The sequence below is a fragment of the Lepus europaeus genome, chromosome 16 (genome assembly GCF_033115175.1).
Source record: "Lepus europaeus isolate LE1 chromosome 16, mLepTim1.pri, whole genome shotgun sequence".
NCBI classification, from domain to species: Eukaryota; Metazoa; Chordata; class Mammalia; order Lagomorpha; family Leporidae; genus Lepus; species Lepus europaeus.
This window is the reverse complement of record NC_084842.1, coordinates 20,552,645-20,578,932: the sequence shown is the minus strand read 5'-3', so window position 1 is coordinate 20,578,932 and position 26,288 is coordinate 20,552,645. Positions and strand designations below refer to the sequence as shown.

The window sequence follows — 26,288 nt, the reverse complement described above, 5'->3', positions numbered from 1 at the left end:
TGGTTATACAAAATAATAACAATTGGCCACAGGTTGAGAAATATTGAACCTAGGTGAAGGATATCTGGATTCATTACGCTGTCTTCCAAACACACAAAGATGATTGAACTTCAAAAGGTTTATGGAAAGATGGAATTAAAAAAAATTTACTTTGGGGTCTGGCACCATGGCTCACTTGGTTAGTTCTCTGCCTGCGGCGCTGGCATCCCATACGGGCACCGAATTCTAGTCCCAGTTGCTCCTCTTCCAGTCCAGCTCTCTGCTGTGGCCTGGGAAGGTGGTGGAGGATGACCTGGGTCTTTGGGCCCCTACACCTGCATGGGAGACCAGGAGGAGGCACCTGGCTCCTGGCTTCGGATTGGTATAACTCCAGCTGTGGCGGCCATTTGGGGAGGGAACCAATGGAAGGAAGACCTTTCTCTCTGTCTCTCTCTCTCACTGTCTAACTCTACCTGTCAAATAAAAAAATAAATAAATTTACTTTGGGGCAAAAATTTGAAATGTATGGATAGTTTTTTCATGATGTATATTTGCCATGATCATTTTGAAGACCCCTTGTTTGTGTGGGTATTTCTGCAATAAAAATTTTCAAGAGGCTTAAGGGAAAGGTAAACATATCCTATTTTGATGAGGGAGTTTTTATTTATATATATTGACTTGGAATAACTATAGATACTTCTTTTCAATGATAAATTTGTCACCTCACCCAGGAGAGATAGGTAAAAAATATTATATATATGAAATATATTATATATGTATATATATTTGTATAATTTCCCCATGGTATTTGATATATACTTCTATGCAACAAGTAATTTCTCATCCTGTATTTATCTAACTCTTTAAAACTATAAAATGGCAAAGGATCAATTGTCCTTCAAAAATATTTGTATTTATTCTAAGGCATACCATCATTCACTAAAAAAATAGGCAATCGTGGAATAGAAGGCAGAGTACCTTGGGTTGAGAAATGTTACTCAATGATATTTTATTTGACTATACTCACAGGAAAAATAACATTTTCCAAAACATCTGACAACATACAATGGAAATGAACTATCTGGGAAAATAACAGTGGGAGACAGGGTCATACTAAAAACAAAGCAAAGTGCCTTTGTAAAGGAAAATGAAATCAGTGAACTACAAGAGTTAGGAGGAATGCCTTGGAGGTGGTAATATCATTGTACTAGGGCAATGGAATCAAAATATCTGGCTTTAAAGATTATAAAGTACCCAGCTTCAGATGGTGACCTTCAAATGTATTTATCTCAGAAATAACAATACATTTACAGAGCTCTTATAGATACAAATATACAAAAATATTTCATTACTATCACAAATTACCTTCACATATTTTTGAAAGTAAGAAATCTGATCCAACACAGCACCTGGCTACCTTTGTTGATCTGTTGCTTTGTTCTTGAATCAAAGATTAATAAAACACATAATTTGCAGACACTATATTACACACTTGTAAACATAGGTGATGGATATAGGCTTCAATAAATTAATGATGTGGAGTATAAATTTAGGAACAGTGTTGGGGCAAAGATACACTTTAGGTCTGGGTAAAATTGCATTTAATATTTTACATGTAAAATGTCAAGTTTTGTTTGTCTACTGACAATACTCACAGTCTTCATCACATCACTAAAGTAATGAGGTTAACAATGACCAGTGTATCTGAGGAAAGAGAAAAAAGACGAAGGAAAGTGAAATCTGCAATGAGGGATCTAAAACACATTGATCAGTATGACTTCTCATAGGAGGCAATGCAAAAATGAGTGATGCCCGATTCAGCACCTGGACTCATTTCTCTTTGATTTTTCTTGTACTTTGATTACAAGTTGACCTCTTCTCCCCCAAATCAGTCTCCTATCACATGGAATCTTCAGTTCAGGAAATGCAATAACAATCTCTTCTCTGTTTGTACTTCTTTATGGAGAGCCCCATAATCCTATGCAATTTTACAAAAACTTTTGTTCACACAATGTGAAAGCAGCAGAGTGGAAGTTCCCCATTCTCAGATTTCCTGGGTACCATACACACTAGGTCTTTCATTTTTATTTCCTTTGATTAAGAAAGCCACATCCAAACAAGTAAACTGATGGCCAACATAATTATACTATTATCTACCATTCTTCCTCAGTTTTACACCAATCTTCCAAATCAATCCTGTAAAAACTGTAAGAAAATAGTTCTGATGTACTGTTTCCTTCTCTGCTAACTTTATCCAGTTTTTCATTGTGCTTAGCAAGTATATGGAAAACCCATATGGTTTTTCAATTACCTTTAAAATTTATTCAATGAGTCCAAAGATGACATATTCCAAGAGAATCTAACATTTCCATTCTAATTCAGTATAATTCTATAATTATACTTATTTATTTATTTATTTATTTATTTTTATTTTTTGACAGGCAGAGTGGGTAGTGAGAGAGAGACAGAGACAGAGAGAAAGGTCTTCCTTTTTGTCATTGGTTCACCCTCCAATGGCCGCTGCGGCTGGCGCACTGCGGCCGGTGCATCGCGCTGATCCGAAGCCAGGAGCCAGGTACTTCTCCTGGTCTCCCATGCGGGTGCAGGGCCCAAGGACTTGGGCCATCCTCCACTGCACTCCCGGGCCATAGTAGAGAGCTGGCCTGGAAGAGGGGCAACTGGGACAGAATCCGACGCCCCGACTGGGACTAGAACCTGGTGTGCCGGTGCCGGAGGCGGAGGATTAGCCTATTGAGCCACGGCGCTGGCCAAATTATACTTTTTTAAAAAAGATTTTATTTATTTATTTGAAACAGTTACAGAGAGGCAGAGAGAGAGCGAGAGGGAGCGCGCGCGTGCGCAAGAGAGAGAGACTTACATCCACTGGTTCACTCCCCAAATGGCCACAACAGCTGGAGCTGCTCTGATCCGAAGCCAGGAGACAGGAGCTTTTTCTGGGTCTCCCATGTGAGTGCATAGGCAAAAGGGCTTGGGCCGTCTTCTACTGCTTTCCCAGGCCATAGCACAGAGCTGTATTGAAAGTGGAGCAGCCAGGACTTGAACCGGCATCCATATGGGATGCTGGCACTGCAGGCAGAAGCTTTACCTGTTATGCTACAGTGTCAGCCCCAATATAATCATACTTTAAAGTAGACTATCATACATCATTTTCTATAAATTTTTATTTCCTTTTCCCACAGTTTCATATTAGTGAAACTCTTTAGCCTAATTATCAGCTACTTCCTCTCATTTAGAGTCCAATTTAATGTTTTTAAAGTTATTGGTAAGAAAACAATAAATAGTAAAACTATTTAGAAGCTGTGAACCAAATAAGTAGAGTAGAACAGGAAGTGATAAAGGGCATGAATACCAGGTAAAGAATTGTGGCATGTGCGTGTGTGTGCGTGTGTGTATTGATGTATGCACAAATATTCGTGGTTCTTTCCTTCTTTTAAAATTTACTTTTATATATTCGAAAAGGAAAGAGAGAAGGAAGGAGGAAGGAAAGGAGGGAGGGGGGAAGGACGGAGACACACACACACACACAGAGAGAAAGAGAAAGAGAGAAGAGAAGAGAAGAAGAGATATTGCTGCTGATTCATTCCCCAAATGAAACAGCCAGGGCTAAGCCAGGAATGAGGAACTCAACACAGGTCTCCCAAGTGCGTGGCCAAGACCAAGCCATTTGAGCCATCACCTGGTGCTTTCCAGAGAGTGCAATAGCAGGAAGCTCAAGTTGAAAGTGGAGCCAGTGGTCAGTGCCGTGGCTCACTTGGTTAATCTTCTGCCTGCGGTGCCGGCATCCCATATGGGTGCTGGGTTCTAGTCCTGGCTACTCCTCTTCCAGTCCAGCTTTCTGCTATGGCTCGGGAGGGGAGTGGAGGATGGCCCAAATGCTTGGGCTCCTGCACCTGCATGGGAGACCAGGAAGAAGCACCTGGCTCCTGGCTTCGGATTGGCACAGCACCAGCCGTAGTGGCCATTTGGAGAGTGAACCAACGGAAGGAAGACCTTTCTCTTTCTCTCTCTCTCTCTCTCCCTCCCTCTCTCACTGCCTATAACTCCACCTGTCAAATAAATAAAAAAAAAAAGAAAGAAAGAAAGTGGAGCCAAGACATGATCCCGGCACACCCTTATGAGACATAGGAAGCCTAAGTGTCAACTTAGCCATCGAGGCAAATGCCCACCCTACTTCTCTCCTTCAGAGGTAAACTCTTGAATGACTTACCACCAGATGAATTGATATTTCCCATGATCTTTTTGGGTTACAGCCATAGATCTCTTGTAACACCCACTCTCTGAACAAAAACTTATATATGAGACCTCAGAGGACAAAGGGAAATGTCAAGCCCCTCCTGTACTTGATTAAATTGTAGATTTAGCTGCCTAGCAACACCATTCACTCAGTTCTACAGAACATGTAAACTGGATAAGATTCCTCTCCATTCTGGCCTCACCACCTCAACCAAACTATTCAATCTGAAAATACTCTTCAATATGAATACATCTAATTTCTGTATCCTCTTTCTATATGTTCCCTATAAACAATAGAATCACTTCACTTTATGTACTTTTGCTCATGCTGCTCCCCTGTAACACTCTCCCTTGTAAAGGCAGTGGCAGAGGAAGAAGCAAAGAGAGAGAGAGAGAGAGAGAGAGAGAGAGAGAGAGATAGCTCTTCCATCCATTGGCTCACTCACCCATTGGCTACAATGGCCAGAGCTGGGCCAATACAAAGCCAGAAGCCAAAAGCTTCTTCCAGGTCTCCCATATGGGTGCAGAGGCCCAAGGACTTGGACCATAATCAGCTGCACTCCCAGGCGCATTAGCAGGGATCAGTGGAGCAGCCGGGACTTGCATCAACATCCATATGGGATGCCAGCACTGCAGATGGTGGCTTTACTCAGTATGCCACAATGCTGGCCCAATTTTGTTTGTATTTCCAAAAAACAACTTTTATTTTCATTGATATTTTCTATTTTCAAACATCTCTCCATTCCTTAAGATTTTAATCACTTTACCTCCTTCCATCACCTTTGCATTTATATTTTCCTATTTTTATAGTGCCTTGAGTTGTAAAATAAGATATATCCTTTTTAAATGTAGATATTTATTGGCATAAACTGCCATCTGAAAGCCGGCGCCGTGGCTCACTAGGCTAATCCTCCGCCTGTGGCGCCGGCACTCCAAGTTCTAGTCCCAGTTGGGGCGCCGGATTCTGTCTTGGTCAGTCCTCTTCCAGTCCAGCTCTCTGCTGTGGCAGAGACCACATGGGAGACCAGGAGGAAGCACCTGGCTCCTGGCTTCAGATCAGCACAGCGCGCCGGCTGCAACGGCCACAACGTGCCGGCTGTAGCGGCTACTTGAGGGTTGAACCAACGGAAAACAGAAGACCTTTCTCTCTGCCTCTCTCTCTCTCTCTCACTAACTCTGCCTGTCAAAAATAAAAAATAAAAAAAGATAAACTGCCATCTGAGCGCTGGTTTGCTACATTCTGTAAGTTTTGCAATATTCTGTTTTCCTTTTCATTTGGCCCGACTATTTTCTAAATTCTTTCTAGAAATTATTTATTTATTTATTGAATAGGACACAGAGACAGATTTGGGTAATGTTAAACAACATAATTATTTTTAGGCTGTCTGAAGAGTTTCATTGACCTCATTTGGCTTAGAGATTTTACTATGCTATCTTTGGGAGAAAGGAAGCAGTACAAAATATTTTGTCAAACAAATTGGTACTATAACTTATATTCATTTCCTTTTGTGGTTCTGTGGTTTTTCCAGAAGACACAAAGAATTTGACTTGCAATGAGAAATGTGTTCTCTCCTCCAAGAACAGTATGCATATGATCATGTCTCTAACTCTTTATGTAAATAATCGTGCAGTCATGAAGTCAGGTAATTCTCACTGCTAGTTCGTGGTCAGAATTTATTCAGGGGCGTCTGGTCAGAGTTTGATTCTTGTCTATAATTTCTTTGCTGGAGCACTGGATCCATGAAGGCAGTGAGTATGTTCTTCATTGTTGTATTCTCACATCTGGCACAACACGTGCTCTTGGCTGGTCTTGTTGAGGTGATTGGCATCTGCTCTTTTGTTCTTTTGTTTCTTTGTTAAGTGAAAGCTATCAACTGATTTTAAAAATGTATGCTTGGGGATAACATAGAGATGTAATAGTAAATTTCACACTGGATTCCACAGAGGATTTAAAATATTTTAACAGCTCAAGTCATTCATCATCAATAAATTTTCAGTCTTTCAAAACAGCCAAAATGGGATTCAGGCGAGTTACCGAATGAAAACTGCAGTGGACATCTTTATTGTAGTCGTAGCATCAGCGATATCCCACGTAGCCACCTTGGAGAGGTTTCCCCTTCAAAGACAACATGTACATTCTTTCTCAGCCATGCTATTATTTCTGTATATAAAGGCTACTGATTTTTGAGTGTTGGTTTTTTATCCTGCAACTTTGCCAAACTCTCTTAGGAGTTCCAATAATCTTTTAGTGGAATCTTTTGGTTCTCCTATGTATAGGATCATATCATTTGCAAATAGGGATGATTTTACTTTCTCCTTCCCCATTTGTATCGCTTTGATATCTTTTTCTTGTGTAACACTCTAAAACTTCCACTATATTGAATAGTAATGGTGATAATGGGCATACTTGTTTGGTTCCAGATCTTAGTGGAAATGCTTCCAACTTTTCTCCGTTCAATGATGCTGGCTGCAGTTTTGTTGTATACTGTTTTGCTTGTGTTTAGGTATGTTCCTTCTACACCCATTTTGTTTAAGGTTTTTTTTTTTTTATCATGAAAGGATATTGTATTTTATCAAATGCTTTCTCTGCATAAATTTAGATAATCAAATGGTATTTATTCTTCAGTTTGCTAATGTGTTGTATCACATTTATTGATTTGTATATGTTGAACCTTCACTGCATAAAAGGAATAAATCCTATTTGGTCTGGGTGAATGATCTTTCTGATGCGTCGTTGGATTCAATAAACTAGGATTTTGTTGAATACCTTATTAATAGTGCTGAACATCTCTTTATTGACATGGTACAAATCCATATGCATTTTAATGGTATAAACACAGAACAATTTTCTAGTGAGTGAAAGTACATACTCTCACTATCAGTGTGTAAGATGTCCAGTTCTTTCATATCTACATCTTCTTCATATTATTGAGAAAAATCCAACTGGACCACAATGTTCTGATCCAATTAGGCCAGAATCACAATTTTTATACAATGGTACTTCAAGAAATTCATGGACAAAAAAGTTCATGAAATAATGGAGTTAAAGAAGTTTATTTTGAAGCAAAATTTTTTTGAAAATCCATGCAGAGATTTTTCATGAAATGCATTCTCTTTTTTTACTATTTTTATTTTTATTAATAAAAACAGAACACATGTCATGTATTTCATATGTACCATTATAAGAAGATAATCTTATTTCCCTCCCTGCTCTTTTCTCTTCTCCAAACTCCCTCCTTAATTCTATTCTTTTCATTAATTTTTTCAAAGACATAATTTCAATTCTATAATCACAGGCTTATTTCATCGCCAATAATAATATTCAAAAATTAAGATTGTTGCAAGATGGTGGAGTAGGGAGGGAGCTTACTGATCTAGTCTAGGAGAAGATAGTATAAAAAAAAGTGGAGAGAGTGCAGTCTTAGGGAAGAGATAGGGAGAAAACAGCAGAAGAAACTATGCAAATTAGAGGGACACAGTGGAACTACATGGAGGAAGTGGATGACCACAACTCAGGAACCCCACAGCCAAGAGCTTCAGTACCTTACAGGCTAGGAGAGAATGGTGAGAACTATTCTAAGTCTTAAGAGAAAAAAACTGTCAACCCAGAATACTAAACCCTGTAAAGCTCTCATTTATGAATGAAGGTGAAATAATGACCTTACGTTACAAACAGAAATTGAAAGAATTTGTCACCACCTGTCCAGCCCTAAAAAGATGCTTAAGGATGTGCTGCACACAAAAACATGGTCATCACTATAAAAGAAAGTAAAGGAAGAAAATCTCCCAGTAAAAGTACAAAGGAAATCCAAAGTAAAAAATAGGAATATTTTTGGAAAAATGCCAGGGCAAAGTTGTCACTTACCAATAGTTACCTTGAATGTATATGACCTCAATTTTTCAATTGGCTGAATGGATTAAAAAACAAAACCCACCTATTTGCTTCTTACAAGAAACACATCTCACCAAGTGAAATACTCACAGACTGAAAGTGAAAGGATATAAAAGATATTCTATGCTAACAGAAACCAAAAAAGAGCTGGTAGAGTCATCCTAATATCGGATAAAATAGACTTTAACACAAAAACTGTTAAAAGAGGCAATGACAGGCACTATGTAATGATTAAGGGATCAATTCAGCAGGAAGATATCACTATTATAACCATATATGCACCTAATTACAGGGCACCAGGCTATTTAAAAGAAATATTAAGGGATACAAAGGGAGACATAGACTCAAATACAATAGTAATGGGGGACTTCAATACCCTACTTTCAGCAATGGACAGATCAACCAAAAAGAATATCAGCAAGGAAATAGCAGTTAATTAACACTATAGACTAAATGGACCTAACAGATATCTACAGAACTTCTCATCCTACAGTTGCAGAATACACATTATTCTATCCAGTGCATGGAACTTTCTCTAGGATTGAACACATACTAGGCCATAAAACAAGTCTCAGCAAATTCAAAATAATCAAAATCCTACCATGCATCTTCTTGAGCCACAATGAAAAAAAGTTGGAAATCAGCAACTCAGGAATCTCTAGAACTCATGCAAACACGTGGAGACTGAACAACATGCTCCTGAATGAACAGTGGGTCATAGAAGAAATCAAAAGAGAAATCAAAAGATTTCTGGAAATAAATGAAGATGACAATACAACATATCAAAACTTATGGGATACAGCAAAAGCAGTGTTAAGAGGAAAGTTTACAGCAATAGGTGCCTACATCAAGAAATTGGAAAGGCACCAAATTAATGAGCTATCAATGCATCTCAAAGGAGCTAGAAAAACAACAGCAAACCAAACCCAAAACTAGAATAAGAAAAGAAATAATTAAAATTAGAGAAGAAATCAACAGAATTGAATTAAAAAATACAAAATATCAGTAAAATGAAGAGCTGGTTTTGTGAAAAATAAGCGAAATTGACACACCATTGGCCCAACTAACCAAAAAAAGAGAGAGAAGGCCCAAATCAATAAAGTGAGAGATGAAAAAGTAAATGTAACAACAGATACCACAGAAATAAAAAGTATCATCAGAAACTACTACAAAGAGCTGTACGCCAACAAAGTGGGAAACCTAGAAGAAATGCACATTTTCCTGAACACATACAACCTACCTTAGTTGATCCATGAAGACATAGAAAAGCTAAACAGACGCATAGCCCAGACAGAAATTGAATCAGTAATAAAGACTCTCCCAAAACAGGTATGTCCAGGACTGGGAGGCTTCACTGCTGAATTCTACCAGACATTTAAAGAACTAACTCCAATTATTCTCAAGTTATTCAAAAACAATTGAAAGAGAGGGAATTCTCCTAAATTTTTTTTTGAAGCCAGCATCACCTTAATTTCTAAACCTGAAAAAGACATAATAGAGAAAGAGAACTACAGGCCAATTTCCCTGATGAACATAGGTGCAAAAATCCTCAACAAAATTCTAGCCAATGGAATGCAACAACACATCAGAAAGATCATCCACCTAGTCCAAGTGGGATTTATCCCTGGTATGCAGGGATGGTTCAACATTTGTAAATCAATCAACGTGATAAATCACATCAACAAACTGAAGACCAAAAAACATGATTATTTCAATAGATACAGAGAAAGCATTTGATAAAATATAATAATACTGTTTCATGATGAAAACTAAGCAAATTGTGTATAGAAGGGACATTCCTCAACACAATCAAGGCAATTTATGACAAAACCATGGCCAGTGTCCTATTGAATGGGGAAAAGACGGAAGTATTCCCATTGAGATCCAGTACCAGACAAGGATGCCCACTCTTACCATTGCTATCCAATATATTCTGGAAGTTTTAGCCAGAGCTGCTAGGCAAGAAAGAGAAATCAAAGGGATACAAATTGGGAAGGAGGAAATCAAACTATCCCTATTTGCAGATGACATTGTTCTCTATATAGGGGATCCAAAAGACTCCACCAAGAAACTGCTGGAACTCATAGAAGAGTTTGGTAATGTAGCAGTATATAAAATCAGCACCCAAAAAACAATAGCCTTTGCATACACAGACAATGTCAAGGCTGAGAATGAACTTCTAAGATCAATTCCATTCACAATAACTACAAAAAAAAATCAAATACTTGCAATAAATTTAACCAAGGATTTGAAAGATCTCTATGATGAAAATTACAAAACATTAAAGAAAGAAATAGAAGATACAAAAAATGGAAATATCTTCCATGCTCATGGATTGGAAGAATTAATATCAAAATGTTCATTCTTTCAAAGACAATTTACAGATTCAATTTGATACCAATCAAAATACCAAAGATATTCTTCTAAGATATAGAAAAAAATAATGCTGAAATTCATATGGAAATACAGGAGACTTCAAATAGCTAAAGCAATCTTTAAAATCTTTTCTACTTACTACGTGTTGAATTATGTATTTAGTGGAGGGTTAAGCTTGTGAATATTATGAAAATAGAAAAGCACATCATCGTAAAAATTAAAAGAAAAAGAAGAAAAGAAGAATGCCTGTTGGGAGGGAGGGTGAAGTGGTAAGTATTATACTCTTAAAAGTGTATATTTGAAATACATGAAATTTATTCCCTTTTTACAAATAAAAATTGTTTAAAGTAAATTAACAAATCCAAACAACAAATTAACAAATCTTAGAGTCTGAAATTCCTGCATCTACTATACTACATTCCCTTAGTTCTCTAGAATGAATACAAAAGTGATTATAAAAATCTAAAATACTGTCAAACTTAAAAAAAAAAAGAGACAATGTATGAGGACCAGGAGTTCTCTCTTATTTCTTCAACCATACTGCTGGATGGAGTTCAATCCCAAGACCACCAATTGTTTCTTGTATATAAAGCTTCATAGCTTGATGTAATCCCATTTGTCTATTGTGGCTTTGATTGCCTCTGCCTATGCCAATGTGTCACAGAGTTTCTATGATATTTTCCTCTAATAATTTGAGGGTATCATATTGTAGATTTAGTATCTTGTTCAATTTTGAGTTTTGTATAAGGTATAAGATAGAGATATTGGCTGTATAAGGTGTCCTTATACAGGATACCTTTTAGGTAGACTTTGTAAAATATGTACTTACCAATTTGGTCTCTTTTATCCATCAGGCTTGTTCCACAGATGACCCACAATTATTTTCCAGTATCTTCAATGGATATTTTATCATTAGTTACTCTTCATTACAAAACTGAAATTATATTTAGAAAACAATATACAGAAAAGAAAAAAGTTTCAGATTTTCATCATACATGTGTGTATTTATATAATATATATATAATTATTACATATTTCCTTTCCTTCTGTTTTTCATAAAGCTAACATTCTATCTGGTGCCCTGGTTTCATGCCACTTTATTAATTCATCTGTACATTTAATTATTTAATGATTTATTTATTTATTCTGAAAAGCAGAGAGACAGAAAGAGGTCTCCCAGTTGCTGGTTGACTATTCAAAGTACCACAATGGCAGAATGAAACCAGGAGTGAGAGACTCAATTAGGTGGCTCATGTTGTTGGCAGAGACCCAACTACTTGAACCATCATCTGCTTCCTCCCATGGTGCCCATTAGCAAGAAACTGGAACTGGATTTGGAGCTAGGTCTCAAATCCAGACACACAGATATGGAATGTGGGCATTTTAGCTCTTACAATAAACATCCACACCCCTCCTTACTAGTATGCATTTTATCTTCTACTACTTTGTGTGTGTATGTGTGTGTGTGTGTGTTTTTATCATTACATTTAATGACTGCTGGTTTTCACTGGATAAATGTGCTTCTGGATATCATTCATTTTTTCAAATGTGCTGGAAGAATCACATTATATCCATTTACTCGTTACCAAAAAGTAGCACCATGAAAAACTTGCACATAGCCTTTTTCTTGTTTATCCTTAGAGATTCCCAAGAAATAAATAAAAGATTTGAATAAAACTTATGCCGAGTTATTCTCCAAAAAGATTCTGTCTCTTCTACTACATTTCTTCCAATATTGCTTATTATCCTGTTGGTTTTGTTTTGTTTTGTTTTCTATTTTGAAATAGTTACAGATTCATAGGAAGTTACAAAAACATGTACATGTATTTATTTATTTATTTGAAAGGCAGTTATAAAGAGGCAGAGGCAGAGAGAAAGAGGACATCCATCTGCTGGTTCACTCTCCAGATGGCCATGATGGCCAGAGCTGTGCCAATCCAAAATCACGAACCAAGAGCTTCTTCCAGGTCTCTCACATGGGTACAGGAGCCCAAGCACTTGGGCCATCTTCTACTGCTTTCCCAGGCCATAGCAGAGATCTGGATTAGAAGTGGAGCAGCCGGGGCCGGCGCCGTGGCTTAACAAGCTAATCCTCCACCTTGCGGCGCCAGCACACCGGGTTCTAGTCCCAGTTGGGGTGCCGGATTCTATCCCGGTTGCCCCTCTTCCAGGCCAGCTCTCTGCTATGGCCCGGGAAGGCAGTGGAGGATGGCCCAAGTCCTTGGGCTCTGCACCCGCATGGGAGACCAGGATAAGCACCTGGCTCCTGGCTTCGGATCAGCGCGATGCGCCGGCCGCAGTGGCCATTGGAGAGTGAACCAATGGCAAAAAGGACGACCTTTCTCTCTGTCTCTCTCTCTCACTATCCACTCTGCCTGTCATTCAGTGAGTGAATAGCTAAAGAAACTGATATCAGGAACAAAAGGTTAATTTCCAGTCTGAGATTATAATGACTAAAGGTACTCTAAACATTCATGTTCAAGTTTCTCTTTTTTTTTTTTTGCCAAGGCTATGAAAGCCTTTTGAGTTCGCTGACTTCGATCTTATTTATTTATTTATTTCATTATTAGGTAAATATAAATTTCCAAAGTACAGTTTATGGATTACAATGGCTTTCTCCCCCCCATAATTTCCCTCCCACTTGCACCCCTCCCATCTCCTGCTCCCTCCCCCATTCAAGCTCAAGTTTTCATTTTTTAACAGGGCTACCTGTTGAAGAGTGAAAATGCAGAGTGGTAGGCTAATTTTGTGGTTAGCTTTTCGGGGAGTAATTAGTCTCGTAAGACACTGGCCAACTGTTTTTCCAAAGTAGCTGTGGGAATTAATGCTTCCATGAGCAACATATGACAACTGTGGGCAAAGAGAACATTTGGCCCTGCCTGGTTCCAGCTGCAGAGCTCTGACTCACTCAGACACTAGTGTACTCCCAAACATTTTACCAAGGACAAGGGTGATGATGGATTAACAATGAAGGGAGCATCTAGTTCCAGCGAGGGCTGGTGGTAAAGTGGCTAATTCACCAGGTCTCAGTGCTCTGCTGAAGGTTACCCCAGGATGGTAGCCAAGTCCATGTCTTGAAAATCTGAAGTCCACAGTCCTCAACTGCTTGGGCCAAAAGATCGATACTCATTTCTTAATACCTTTGTGCCTGGAGTCTGCTTCCATGAACACCATCCACCCTAGCTGGGACTCTTATTACTGGAGCTCTACCACCACTGCTCCAACCTGCATTGCTATGTGAAAGCACCTGTCTCTCCTTCAATTTTCTCTTAGTTTCCACACTTTTTATTGGATTCCATTCCTCATGTTCTAACCTTGTTGCATTTCACTGCAAACTTTGTTTTTATTCTCTACAGGATTTATAAAGCCTCTGAATCCAGGTATCAATGATATTTCATCTTCCTGCAGCGTTGCTTTCCAGTGATTGATTCTCTCCTCACTCCTTCTTCCTTGTCTCCCTGATTTCTCACCACATGATAGGTTCTTATCCATTCACAGGCTCAGGTTCCTCCACTTGAAGTGCCAGGTACATGCCCTCTGGACATTCTGGCTTCTTCTCTGTTGAAAAGTATAAACACTACTTCTGGATACCTACAGTGCAGGGTGGGTGGGGTTTTTCTCAGGTTCAGATATCTGGGAATAGACTTTATTGAGTTGGTTTTCATTTACTTATGTTTAAGTTTTAATTTTGTGTCTTGGCAGTTGTTTCATTCATTTGAGTCCATCTTCTTCTACAACACAAAGCAAAGTTTTAGTTCTCAGAATCCCACCCACCCTTCAAGGACACAGCTATGGGTGGGTAACTGTGCTGATTTTTTGCATAGCTTAACTGGACTTAAGAACTCATTGTTGGCTCTACTTCCCAGCATCAGACATCTTGTGTCACAGTTGTTCTGAGAAGTTTGCCAGTTGATGCCATGGGTATGGGAGATGAATGTAGCAAAACCGAATTTTTAGATTTAATATGAACCATTTCTAAAAAGATTTATTTATTTGAAAGGCAGAGAGACAGAGAAACAGAGAGAAAGTGAGAGAGAGAGAGAGAGAGAGAGAGAGAGAATCTTCCATCTACTGTTTCACTCTCCAAATGTCTACAACAGCTAGAGAACAGGCCAAGCCAAAGCCAGGAACCAGACATTTCATCCAGGTCTCCATACTGGCAGTAGAGCACCGGGTACTTGAGCTATAATTTGTTGTCTTCTCATTTGCACGTTGCTGGATCAGAAGCCTAGAACCAGGGAGTTGAACTAGCGCTCTGACATGACTGCTTAACAAGCTGCACCAAAATGCCAGCCCATGAAAGTGATTCTTGGGATAACTGTTTCAGTAGCAGATAAGATGCTACTTGGGACACTTGCATCCCATTTCATAGTGCCTGATTCAAGTCCGGACTACTCCACTTCCGATCCACCTTCCTGCTAATGTGCATCTTAGGAGGCAGCAGGTGATGGCTCAAGCACTTGGGTTCCTGACACCCAAATGGCGGATTCAGATGGAGTTCCTTACTCCTGGCTTTGGTTTGTGCCAGCCACTGCCGGTTGCAGGTCTTTTTGGAAGTGAAGCAGCATATGGAAGATCCATCTGTTTCTGTCTCTCTGCCTTTGAGATATAAATAAAATAAATGGGTAATTCCCCAAACAGCAGTATTTATAGAAAAATAATATTTGAAAATGAGGATTCACATTTTAACATGTTTGAAAAAGTGATTTGAACCTTCTTTTTGTTGGTTTTAGGCAAAAGTTTGAGTTAGGAGTACTTTAGTTCAAGATTTTGATAGAGTATTCAGTGGGTTTGGGTTCTGGTTTCCTCTCTAAGTCCTGGGTATAAAGACATCAAATAAAATCTTAAGGGAGGTGGGAGATGAAATCCTGGGGAGCTAATGCTTAATGTCAGGACTCTGGTTCAGATAATAATTCAAAGTTTGCAGTGAGTTCATAGCATTTAGAATTCACCTAGTTGGCCTGTAATGATAAGAAAAAAGCTCTCATGAGATTTTTCTTCCCGTCCTGCTCAGGACGCACATACTTATTCTTCTCTATGTCTTTTTATTTGCAGGTGAAATGGCATGTATAGTTATATTTGGGATGTGGGGTGGTAATAAATATTGATGGATTATTATTTGATTATTTCTATATGCCTCTTGTAGCCAATAAGATCTACTATTTTTTAAATATAAATTTGATAGATCTTTATCTTTTTACAGGTATTTAGAAAATAAGGAAGAGAGCAAAAGATTCTGGTGTCCAAAGATACAGGTATGTAGATGCTATAATCGTTCTGTGTTTCCAGGGAAAAATCAGTAGTACTATATATGAAGAGATATGGTTTTGTGTGGTGTCTTCAGAATTTAAAACTGGAGGGGTTGGTGCTGTGGTGTACTAGGCTGAGCCTCCGCCTGTGGAGCCAGTATCCTATAAGTGCTTGGTTCATGTCCTGATCCAGCTCTCTGCTTATGGTCTGGGAAAATAGTAGAAGATGGCCCAAGTGCTTAGACCCCTGCACCCATGTGGAAGACCCAGAAGAAGCTCCTGGCTCCTGGCTTCAGATCAGCTCAGCTCTGGCCATTGCAGCCATTTGGTGAGTGAACCAGCAGATGGAGGACCTTTGTCTCTGTCTCTTCCTCTCTCTGTGTATAGCTCTTTCTCTCAAACAAACAAACTGGATACACAAACTGGCTTAATGAACGAAAAAACACATAAGAATAAAGTTTAGAATTTTTGTACTTTTTCCAGGGAACAGCCACTCAATTCTATAAAGAATTGCCAATATTAATATTTTCAGTAACAGGGAAAGTTTGAAACGGATACCAAAAGTTTTACAGCCAATACAATACATTTATTTTTGGCTCCACATGCTTGTAGTTTGATTATGGCAAGTTTTTTGGAGGTGTTGACATATCCAACAAACTGTCCAATCTGCCTGACACTCCTAATGATTTGTCCTCTCTGGCAGGTCAGTGGCCTTAGCATAGGAGCAGATCATGTGAACCAACTTGCTTCATGTTAGGCAAACTTACAAAATCCAGTGATAGCAACGGAGAAAAGCACAGGCATCCAGTGCTGGGGCCTCCTTCTCAGCAGGAATGACTCATAAGTAATCCAATCAGAGTTTTTGCAGTTAACAACTTCCATTTTACCACCAGACTGTTTGAGAAGGGTAGAGCTGATTTTTGAAAAGCTGGTTGAGAATGCTGACATCTTGTACCTTGTGCCTTAGATGTGAGTGTGTGTCTGTATGTGCACCTGTGTTGTAAAAGCTTGGACTGTATAATTCTCAGTCGCAAGAATACTTGCTAGGAGATCCTACCCCAGGACCAATCAGGAGAAGAGAATTACAAAAAGCAAAATCTCATCTATGAAACCTAATCAGAATTAGATAATAAAAGACAAAGAAAAAACATTTATAAAAAGGTAAAAGTCATCAAACTATTTTATTTTATACCTTCTGAATACAGTGTTTAAAATCCAATAAGAGGAAGCCTGAATGACCCTATATGCTTTGAGTTTAATGAATAGTGGTTTGTAATTAATTTACTCAATAAGCATATTAAAGAAGCTTGAAAACCAGCAATGATGCTAATTTAATTTCAAAAGGGGTGGTGCTCAGATTTAGCATTCAAGTAATGATTTTAATTTAGATAAGAAACAGATTGAAGAATGTGGGACCAATTTACAAGGCAAGAAGAGCAGAGGGCTGGTCCAGGCGAATCATTCATCACTTATTGATTCATTTTTCATGTGGCAAGTACTGTGCTGTGTAGTGGATATGAAAGAATAAAAAACTGATACTTTCTTTTTAAAAAAATATTTATTTATTTATTTGAAAGGGGAAGTTACAGAGAGGCAGAGGCAGAGAGAGGTCTTCATCTGCTGGTTCACTCCCCAGTTGGTTTCAACAGCTGGAGCTGCGACAATCCAAAGTCAGGAGCCAGGAGCTTCTTCCAGGGCTTGCACATGGTATAGGGCACAAGGACTTGGGCTATCTTCCACTGCTTTCCCAGGCCATAACAGAGAGCTGGATTGGAAGAGGAGCAGCGGGTCTCAAAGTGGTGCCTATATGGGATGCCAGCACTGCAGGTGAGAGCTTTACCTGGTATGCCACAGTATCAGCCCCAAAACTGAGACTTTCGTGGTCCAGTTCATGGACAAGTAGTAGACAGTTGTAATATGCCATGGCAATTGCTATGGTAGAAGAATTCACTGAGTCCTCCAGTGAACATGGGTCAGAAGATGGAGTGTGCCTCAGCTCCCTAGAGTAACTGACCTCAGATTTTTTTTTTTTTTTACAGGCAAAGTGGACAGTGAGAGAGACAGAAAGAAAGGTCTTCCTTTTGCCATTGGTTCACCCTCCAATGGCCGCTGCGGCCAGTGCACTGCGCTGATCTGAAGGCAGGAGCCAGGTGCTTCTCCTGGTCTCCCATGGGTTGCAGGGCCCAAGCACTTGGGCCATCCTCCACTGCCCTCCCTGGCCACAGCAGAGAGCTGGCCTGGAAGAGGGGTAACCGGGACAGAATCCAGTGCCCCGACCGGGACTAGAACCCCGGTGTGCCAGCGCCGCTAGGCGGAGGATTAGCCTATTGAGCCGAGGCGCTGGCCAGACTGGGTCTTGAAGCATAAGCAGGTATGTTCCTGATGTGGGAGGACAGCCCCTTTCAGGAAGGAGGACTGCTTCTGCCAACATAGGGAGTCCTGAATTCACCAGATGGTTTAGAAAAGCTGAATGTTGCTAGAGCGTGGTTTGCCTGTGGGTGAGTCTGGGGTGGGAATGGGTAGATTTCCTTACTGTTTTCCTGCATTATCCTTGTCTTCTCATTTAGTTGATAAAATTATACTAAGTGAGAGGAGGAGGACTGAGAAAGGGGAGGGGGAGGGAAGGAATTATGGTTACATTCTTAGAATTGTAGCTATGAAATACATGAAATCTATTCTCTTTATATTAATAAAAATTTTAAAAGATTTAGAGAAATTGTAAAGGTCTATATGACTGTATTCAAGCACTGTGATAAAAATTAAATGTGTACATCAATTACCTGAACAACACAGAAGAAAGGCAGCCAGAGTTTACAAGCTGCTAATAACAAACAATTCTATTTTCTTCACATGTGAGGCACTGTTCTATGTGCTTCACATAAGTTAACTAATTTAATTCTCTTAATAACTGTACAAGGGAGATACTGTGATTGCTTCTACATCAGAGATAAGGATACAGAGGCAGAGAGGGGGTCAAGAACTTTCCCAAGCTCAAATACCTAGTAGCACAAGGTTGGCTCATTCTGTTTTTCTACTTCTTCCCCAAATATTGCTTGAGCCCTAGGAATTTAGGGGTGTGTATGTGTGTGTGTGGTATGTCGACATGTGTATACCTATTCTATATAAACTGAATCATATATTTAATTTCATAATGAAGTTTATTCAATTTTCCTATAACCCCTTCTTCTTTGTACTTCATTTTATGATGCCTCTTTCTTAAAACTCCCTTTTATGCAGTCTTGGCTTCTGACGTGTCCACAGTTTGTTGCGCAATGTCAAAGTTTAAACTAAAACATTTAGCATCAAACATTTGCAATAAGCTCATAACTAGTCTCTCTTCTGACTTTTCTCCCTAGCCCCCACCATTTTTTAAAAATATATTTATTTACTTTAGAGGTAGAGTTATAGACAGAGTGAGGGAGAGAAAGAGGAAAAGTTCTACCATCCACTGTTTCCCTCCCCAAAAGGCTGCAACAGCCAGAGCTAAGCTAATCTGAAATCAGTTGCCAGGAGCTTCCTCCCCACCCCAAGTCTCCCATGCAAGTGCAGGAGCCCAATCACTTGGGCCACCCTCCACTGCTTTCCCAGGCCATAAGCAGAGAGCTGGATTGGAAGAGGAGCAGCTGAGACACTAACTGAACCCATATGGGATGCCACAGGTTGAGGCTCAGCCTACCACAGCAATGCCCCCCTTCTTTTTGTTTTAATGTTTATTTATTTTCATCTACTTGAAAGGCAGAGTAACAGAAAAAGGGACAGAGAAAAATAGGCAAAGATCTTCCATTCACTGGTTCACTCCCCAAATACCTTCAACATCTGTGGAGGGCAAAGGATGCTCTGTCTTGATCTCCTAAGTGAGTGGCAGGAGCCCAGGCTCTTCAGCCATCACATGCTGCCTTCCACAATGTAATAGCAGTAAGCTGGATTGGAAGTAGAGCAGCCAGGACTTGTACCAGTGCTGATACTGGACACAGACATCCAAAGTAGCAGCTTAATCCACTAGGATGCAATGCCAGTCCCAGATTTTTCTCCTTTTGGATCTACTTTTTACAATAGTATAAGAATTATGTTTTTACTCTTAAAAGCAAAGCAAATACAATTTGAAATGCATATTAGGTACTATAAAAGAAATGTTAGTTGTGTACATTGTGATAGAGCTTTGTGGTTTCACAAAAAGTGTTCTTCCCAGTAAAGGATGCACCTTGCAGTATTCATGAGTACAATGACTTCATATTTGTGAGGTGTCGGAAACCAATCCAGGAACAAAAATGTTGACAAAATTTTTTAGGACTGTTGAGGTGGTTATCATGGAGACTCATGCTAATTTTTTCTCTTATTTATATTTTGAATTTTTCTAGAATAAAATTTTAAAAATTGTTTAAAGATCATATTTATTTGCTCAAAAGGTAGAGTTACAGACAGTGAAAGGGAGAGACAGAGAGAAAGGTCTTCCTTTCATTGGTACACTCCCCAAATGGCTGCAACAGCCAGAGCTGCACTGATCCCAAGCCAGGAGACAGGAGCTTCTTCCTGGTCTCCCATGTGGATGCAGGGGCCCAAGGACTTGGGCCATTTCCACTGCTTTCCCAGGCTACAGCAGAGAGCTGGATTGGAAGAGAAGCAGCCAGGACTAGAACCAGTGCCCATATGAGATGCTGGTGCCGCAGGCGGAGGATTAACCTACTGTGTCATGGTGCCAGCCCCAAGAATAAATATTTCTCAAAACTTAAATGAAAGAAAGGAAAATGAAGACATGCAGCAGCCTTACACAGTTACTTAAACATTAAAAAAGAGGACTTTTTCTTCTATGTTCAGCACACCCCCTTGAGTGTGTCTGCTTCTAGTACTATTTGGAAGGATAATGACAATTTTTCCTCCAATAGTAGACATGTTTCAGTTCATTTTCTTTCTTTATATTCCATGGCAAATGGAGATTGGTTGTGCTGATCTTGTTCTCAGTCAGCAAAATGTATGTGTTTAAAACTAGCCATTTTTCAGCTGGCGCCGCGACTCACTAGGCTAATCCTCTGCCTGCGGCGCCGGCACCCCAGGTTCTAGTCCCTGTTGGAGCGCCGGATTCTGTCCCGGTTGCTCCTCTTCCAGTCCAGCTCTCTGCTGTGGCCTGGGAGTGCAGTGGAGGATGGCCCGAGTGCTTGGGCCCTGCACCCGCATGGGAGACCAGGAAGAAGCATCTGGCTCCTGGTTTCGCAACACGCCAGCCGTAGCAGCCATTTAGGGGGTTAACCAACGGAAAAAGGAATTCCTTCCTCTCTGTCTCTCTCTCACTGTCTAACTCTGCCTGTCAAACAAAACAAAAAACAAACAAACAAAAAAAAAACTATCCATTTTTCTCCTAAGATCAAGAATACTTTTTATAGTCCAACTGGACTATAAAGACTGGAAGACTGGAAGACTGTAAGACTGGAACAAAGCCTATACGGACGCTGGCATCGAGGGAGGCAGCTTAACTGGTCATGACACGACATCAGTCCCTATCATCTGATGTTTCAAAGCTTGAATTAGCTAATCTATTTTATTTTAGTCTTCAGAGTCCTAGGGAGTACTTGAGACATTTTGCTTCCTTGACATAAAGACAGACCACTGATTAGTATGACAAAAGCAACCCCACTGTCTTCACAGGAAAACAGCCTCTCCCAGGAAAAGGATTCTTTTCCCTATTTGTATTCCTTCCACGCAGCCCTTCCCATGGATTCTCTACCAAAGCTTAGCACACTTTCATCAGATTCAAATCATCACTGCTATAAAATGCCAACTTGCTTATCTCTGCTAAAATACCTACTTTTTGCTCAGAAACTCTTCACTACGTGTTGCCCACCACATAACGGTTAGCTATGCCATTCCGAGTTTCGGCTGCACTTTATGCCGTTGACTCTTAAGTCCGCCCAGTCAGCTCCACAAGGTCAACTGCGGTTAAGGATGCAGACCTTTTCGTCCTGGCTTCTCCTCAGAGTTTAGCTCAGTAAATGTTTGTCGATTTGAATGATTGGTTAACTTAGTGAACATTTACTAGTCAGTTCCCATGTGACATGAACCAACCTAGACACTGTCATCTTTTTCCAGATTTGTCAGAGACTACCAGAAAACTCAAAATAACCTAAATTCTGAATATTCAGACTATAGATGAGTTGTTTCTCAAAATTAATAATTTGATTTTTTTTGGTTGACAAAGGAGGAGGGGGAAGATGACAAGAAGGAAAAGTTATTGAAATATTTATCGGGTTTATAAGTATAAAGTCTTACACAAGCATGGATATTGCTTGAATAATGCTGCTTCCTGTGATGTGACAACTGGGCATCCATAACAGTCCCTCTCGGATGACTTTTTCAGCATATTAGAGCAGTGAGGAATGGCTTTAGTCTCACCAGCAAGTTACAGTGAAGACAATGGCCATGCAAGACACTTGCTTCCTTAAAACTATCTGTATCTTGGGTAGCTATTCTGTTGTAACAACTTTAGAGTGTCTACAGCTGGAGAACTTGAGTTTTCTCAGATGAGCCTCTGAATGAATGGATTGAGCTAAACAAAAACTAGAATTAGGAAAGATTAGGTCTGAGAGGGAGCTGCCCAATAAGGAAATCAAAAAAGGAGTAGTAATGCAACGTTCTTTCTTGCTACAATGCAGGTTATCCTAACTTTAAGGTAGCATTACATGACATACTTGTGAATTCATTCCCCAGCTACTCTGTAGTACTTGTGTCTGTTTTATAGATCCGTGTAATCTCTGGCACTAGGGGTTCATCTGGGTTTGGATCACACAGCAGTGAACAAACGAATAAAAGACCTTTAGAAATATCTAAAGCAAGAGGTCACTGTGCTCTTAGAATATGGAAAGAAATGCTGCCATACTGTTAATATTGGGGTGATAAATTTTTGTAAATGAAACTTTAGGCGTTTGAAGGGGTAGCATGTACAAAGTGAACTGTTAAAAAGATACACAGCCTTTTTACTTGCTGTTATTAAGTCCCCTGATCGTGGTGCGCTAGTGGAAGCGACCACCTCAACTGCACCTGCAGTTCATTGTGCTGGTGGGGGAGGGGTTCACGGGCTAAGTAATTAGTCCTTATTCAACCATTTCAGAGCCTGATTACTTATTACCTTATTCAACCTTTTCAGAGCCTGTTTTTCCCACCTGGCTCCTCTCTACCTCGCCGTGTGCTCGTGTGCTCGGACGTATAAGCACAACTTGTTGATCAACGCTGCCGGTAAGGATTGTCTACTGGTCTTGGGCCTGCGTCTCTTCACCGCACCCACGCGCACTATCCGTGCGCCAACGTCGTTGTCGCGAGCTCCGGAAGAACCTGAGGGGAGCGGCGGAGGGTTTATGGGCCGAGCGAATCTGGGCATCCACTTTTCCTTGTCCTTTTTGGAGCACCACCTTCTTAACAAGAGTTGTGAGGTAGGACGGGAAGGACGGAGGCAGATGCGGGTCACAGGCTCAGGGGAGGGATGGAGGAGTGGTGGAAACACTCAAAGAAGTGTGGAGAACCAGAAGGAGACCATGGGAGGAAGGGAATGGAAGCCGCAGCTGCGGGGTGGGGCCCTTCCCTCTAGTTTTTGTTCATTTTCGTTTATATGGTTTTGGTTCAGTGAAACAATATTTTAACTATATTCCAAATGATACGATATCCACACAGTTTTTATACTTAATTATCAGAATGATAGAAAACATGGATTTGTTTTTTTGGGTTTGGCTTACTTCACTTAGCATAATGATTTTTAGTTGCATCTATTTGGTTGCGAATGTATTTTATTCTTTTTTATGGCTGACTCATACTACTTTGTGTATATAAACTACATTTTCTTTGTGCAGTTGTCAGTTGATGGACTGCTGTGGAGAATTGAGCTGTTTTAAAATGGAAGTGTAGTATCTCTTTAATATGCTGATTTTGTTTACTTTGGTTATAATTCCAGGAGTGGGATAGCAGGGTCCTGTGGTAGATCCTAGCTTTAGTTTTCCTAGGAGTCTCCATAGTGTTTTCTATAATGGTTGTACCAATTTGTATTCCCTCCAACCATGTGTGAGGCAATCTTTTTCTCCATATCCTGCCAACTTTTGATCTTTAATTTCTCTCAGCATTATTTATAGTTTGCAGTATACAGGTGTTACATATTTTTGTTAGGTTTATCCTTGTTTCACATGTTTAAGACTGTCGTAAATGACACAGAAAAAATTTTATTTCCAGTAGTTCCTAGCATACTGAGATATATAATTGAGGGTCCAGCATTGTGGCATAGCGGGTAAAGCTGCTGCCTGCAATGCTGACATCCCATTTGGGTGCTGGTTCATGTCCCTGCTGCTTCACTTCTGATCCAGCTCCCTGCCAATGGCCTGGGGAAAGCACCAGAGAATGGCCCAAGTATCTGGGCCCCTGCCACCCATGTGGGCAACTGGAATGTAATTTCTGGCTTCTGGCTTTGGCTTGGTCCAACCCTGACCTTTGTGGGCATCTGATGAGTAAACCAGTGGATGGAAGTTTTCTCCCTGTGTCGCTCTCTCTCTAACTCTGTCTTTCAAAATAAATAAATCTTTTTAAAAAATTAAATGTAGTTGATTTTTTGATTTATGTATTATATGTTCTTGCTGAGCTTGTTCGTTCCAATAGTTTCTGTAGATTTCATAGGCTTTTCAGAGTATGGACTTACATCTATAGCAGCTTTATTTCTTCATTTCTGAACTGGACAGCTTTAAGTTGTTATTTTTGCCATATGAAACTCTCTGGAACCTCCAGTACATCGCTGAATAGCAGTGGTGAAAGTGCGTGCCCTTGACTTCTTTCTAACCCTAGGGGGAAGCTTTCAGTCTTTGATCATTTATTGTGATACTAATTGTAGAGATTTTATTTTATTTTATTTTATTTTATTTTATTTTATTTATTTGAAAGGCAGAGTTACAGAGGCAGAGAGGGGGAGAGAGAGAGAGGTCTTTCATCTGCTGGTTCCATCTGATGGCCCCAGTGGCTGGAGCTGTGCTGATCCGAAGCCACGAGTCAGGAGCTTCTTCCGGGTTTCCCATGGACTTCAGCCATCATCTATTGCCTTCCTGGGCCGTAGCAGAGAGCTGGATCAGAAGTGGAGTAGCTGGGACTTGAACCGGTGCCCGTATGGGATGCCAGCACTGCAGGCGGTGGCTTTACCTGCTATGCCACAGCGCCGGCCCCTAGTTGTAGAGTTTTTGTAGATGCTCTTTATCAGAGAAAGTTCCTTTCTGTTCTTGTGCTTTTTAAAAATTAAGAATAGTTGTTAGTTTTTAATTTTACTAGATGATGTTTCTACATCAATTCGGATGATAAATATGGGTTTTTTTTCTTAGTCTGATAATGTGATGAATTACGTTTTTTCATTATTAAACTAATCTTCACTCCTGGAATAAACAAAAAAAATTCTAAAAGGAGAAATTTATGAGGATGGATTTAAATGTAATCATCTTGGAAGCTTAATTATTGTAGAATAGATTATTAATTCATGAAAAATTATTTTTCTAGTTATGACTCCTCAGTAAATCTCAAATGCTACTTTATTGTTAAGTGAAACTGTCTTAAAATCTCTGAAATCTATAAGCACAATGACTTTGCAGGTGTTTAATGTGATGTGTCCTTATTAGAAATGAGGAAATATCTGTAGTATGTACTTTTAATGAGCTGGTTAAGCATTTCCAAATATATAAATTTTGAGTTGCTGACACCCATATGGGATGCTGGCACTGCAGAGGGAGGCTTATCCTACCATGCCACAGCTCTGACCCCTCCATATAACCTTTAGAATCAGTTTGTTGATATAACACCACCAACAGAACCCAACATGCTAGGCTTTTGATTGATGCTGCATTAGATCCACAGATCAAGTTGAGAGATAAACTGTTATCTTAAATATAGTAAAGCTTCCTTTCTATGAATGTAGAATCTGTCTCTTTTTATTTGATTGTTCTTTGATTTCATTTATCAGAGTTCTGTAGTTTTCTTCATAGATATTGTATGTATTCAATTTATACCTAAGTATTTCATTTTTGGGAATGCTAATAGAAATGTTACTGTGTTTTCAGTTTCCTGCTCCACTTGTTCATTGTTGTATCCTGCAATATTACTGTAATTGAACATTAGTTCCAGGAGATTTGAATGTTTATTCCTCCAACAGCTTTGAATTTTCTATATACAATAATGTATTCTCAAGCAAACAAAATAGTTTTGTTGTTTTTAATTTGTTCACTATTTATTTTATTTTCTTGTCTTCCTGTAGTAGCTAAGACTCCCACCACAATGTTGAAAAGAAATGGGGGGAGGGGAAATCCTCACCTGGTTCTTTATGTAGTAGAAAATCTTTATTCTCATCTGTGAGAATGAAGAGAGCTGTACTTGGTTTTTTTGATAGGTAGTCTTTATCAAGTTGAAGAAATTCTCCTTATAATACTAATTTCTGGAATTTATAAGCGTGAATTTAGTTGGACTTGGTCAAATGGCTTTTCTGTATGAATTTATAGGTCATGTAGTGTTTTTTTCTTTACCTTGTTGAGGTATTAGAT

The 26,288-nt window shown here is 39.6% G+C and overlaps 1 protein-coding gene across 1 annotated transcript in view; it reads left to right on the top strand.

Annotated features, from left to right (window-relative positions):
• Positions 1-1,670: 1,670 nt before the first annotated feature.
• LOC133775037 (disintegrin and metalloproteinase domain-containing protein 20-like) overlaps positions 1,671-26,288 on the top strand; it is a 44,389-nt gene continuing 19,771 nt past the window's right edge. The window contains exons 1-4 of the mRNA XM_062213137.1: positions 1,671-1,750; positions 15,705-15,756; positions 18,668-18,762; positions 22,886-23,168. Of these exons, the coding sequence (XP_062069121.1) occupies positions 1,671-1,750; positions 15,705-15,756; positions 18,668-18,762; positions 22,886-23,168 (510 nt within the window). The remainder of the gene's footprint in view (positions 1,751-15,704; positions 15,757-18,667; positions 18,763-22,885; positions 23,169-26,288) is intronic.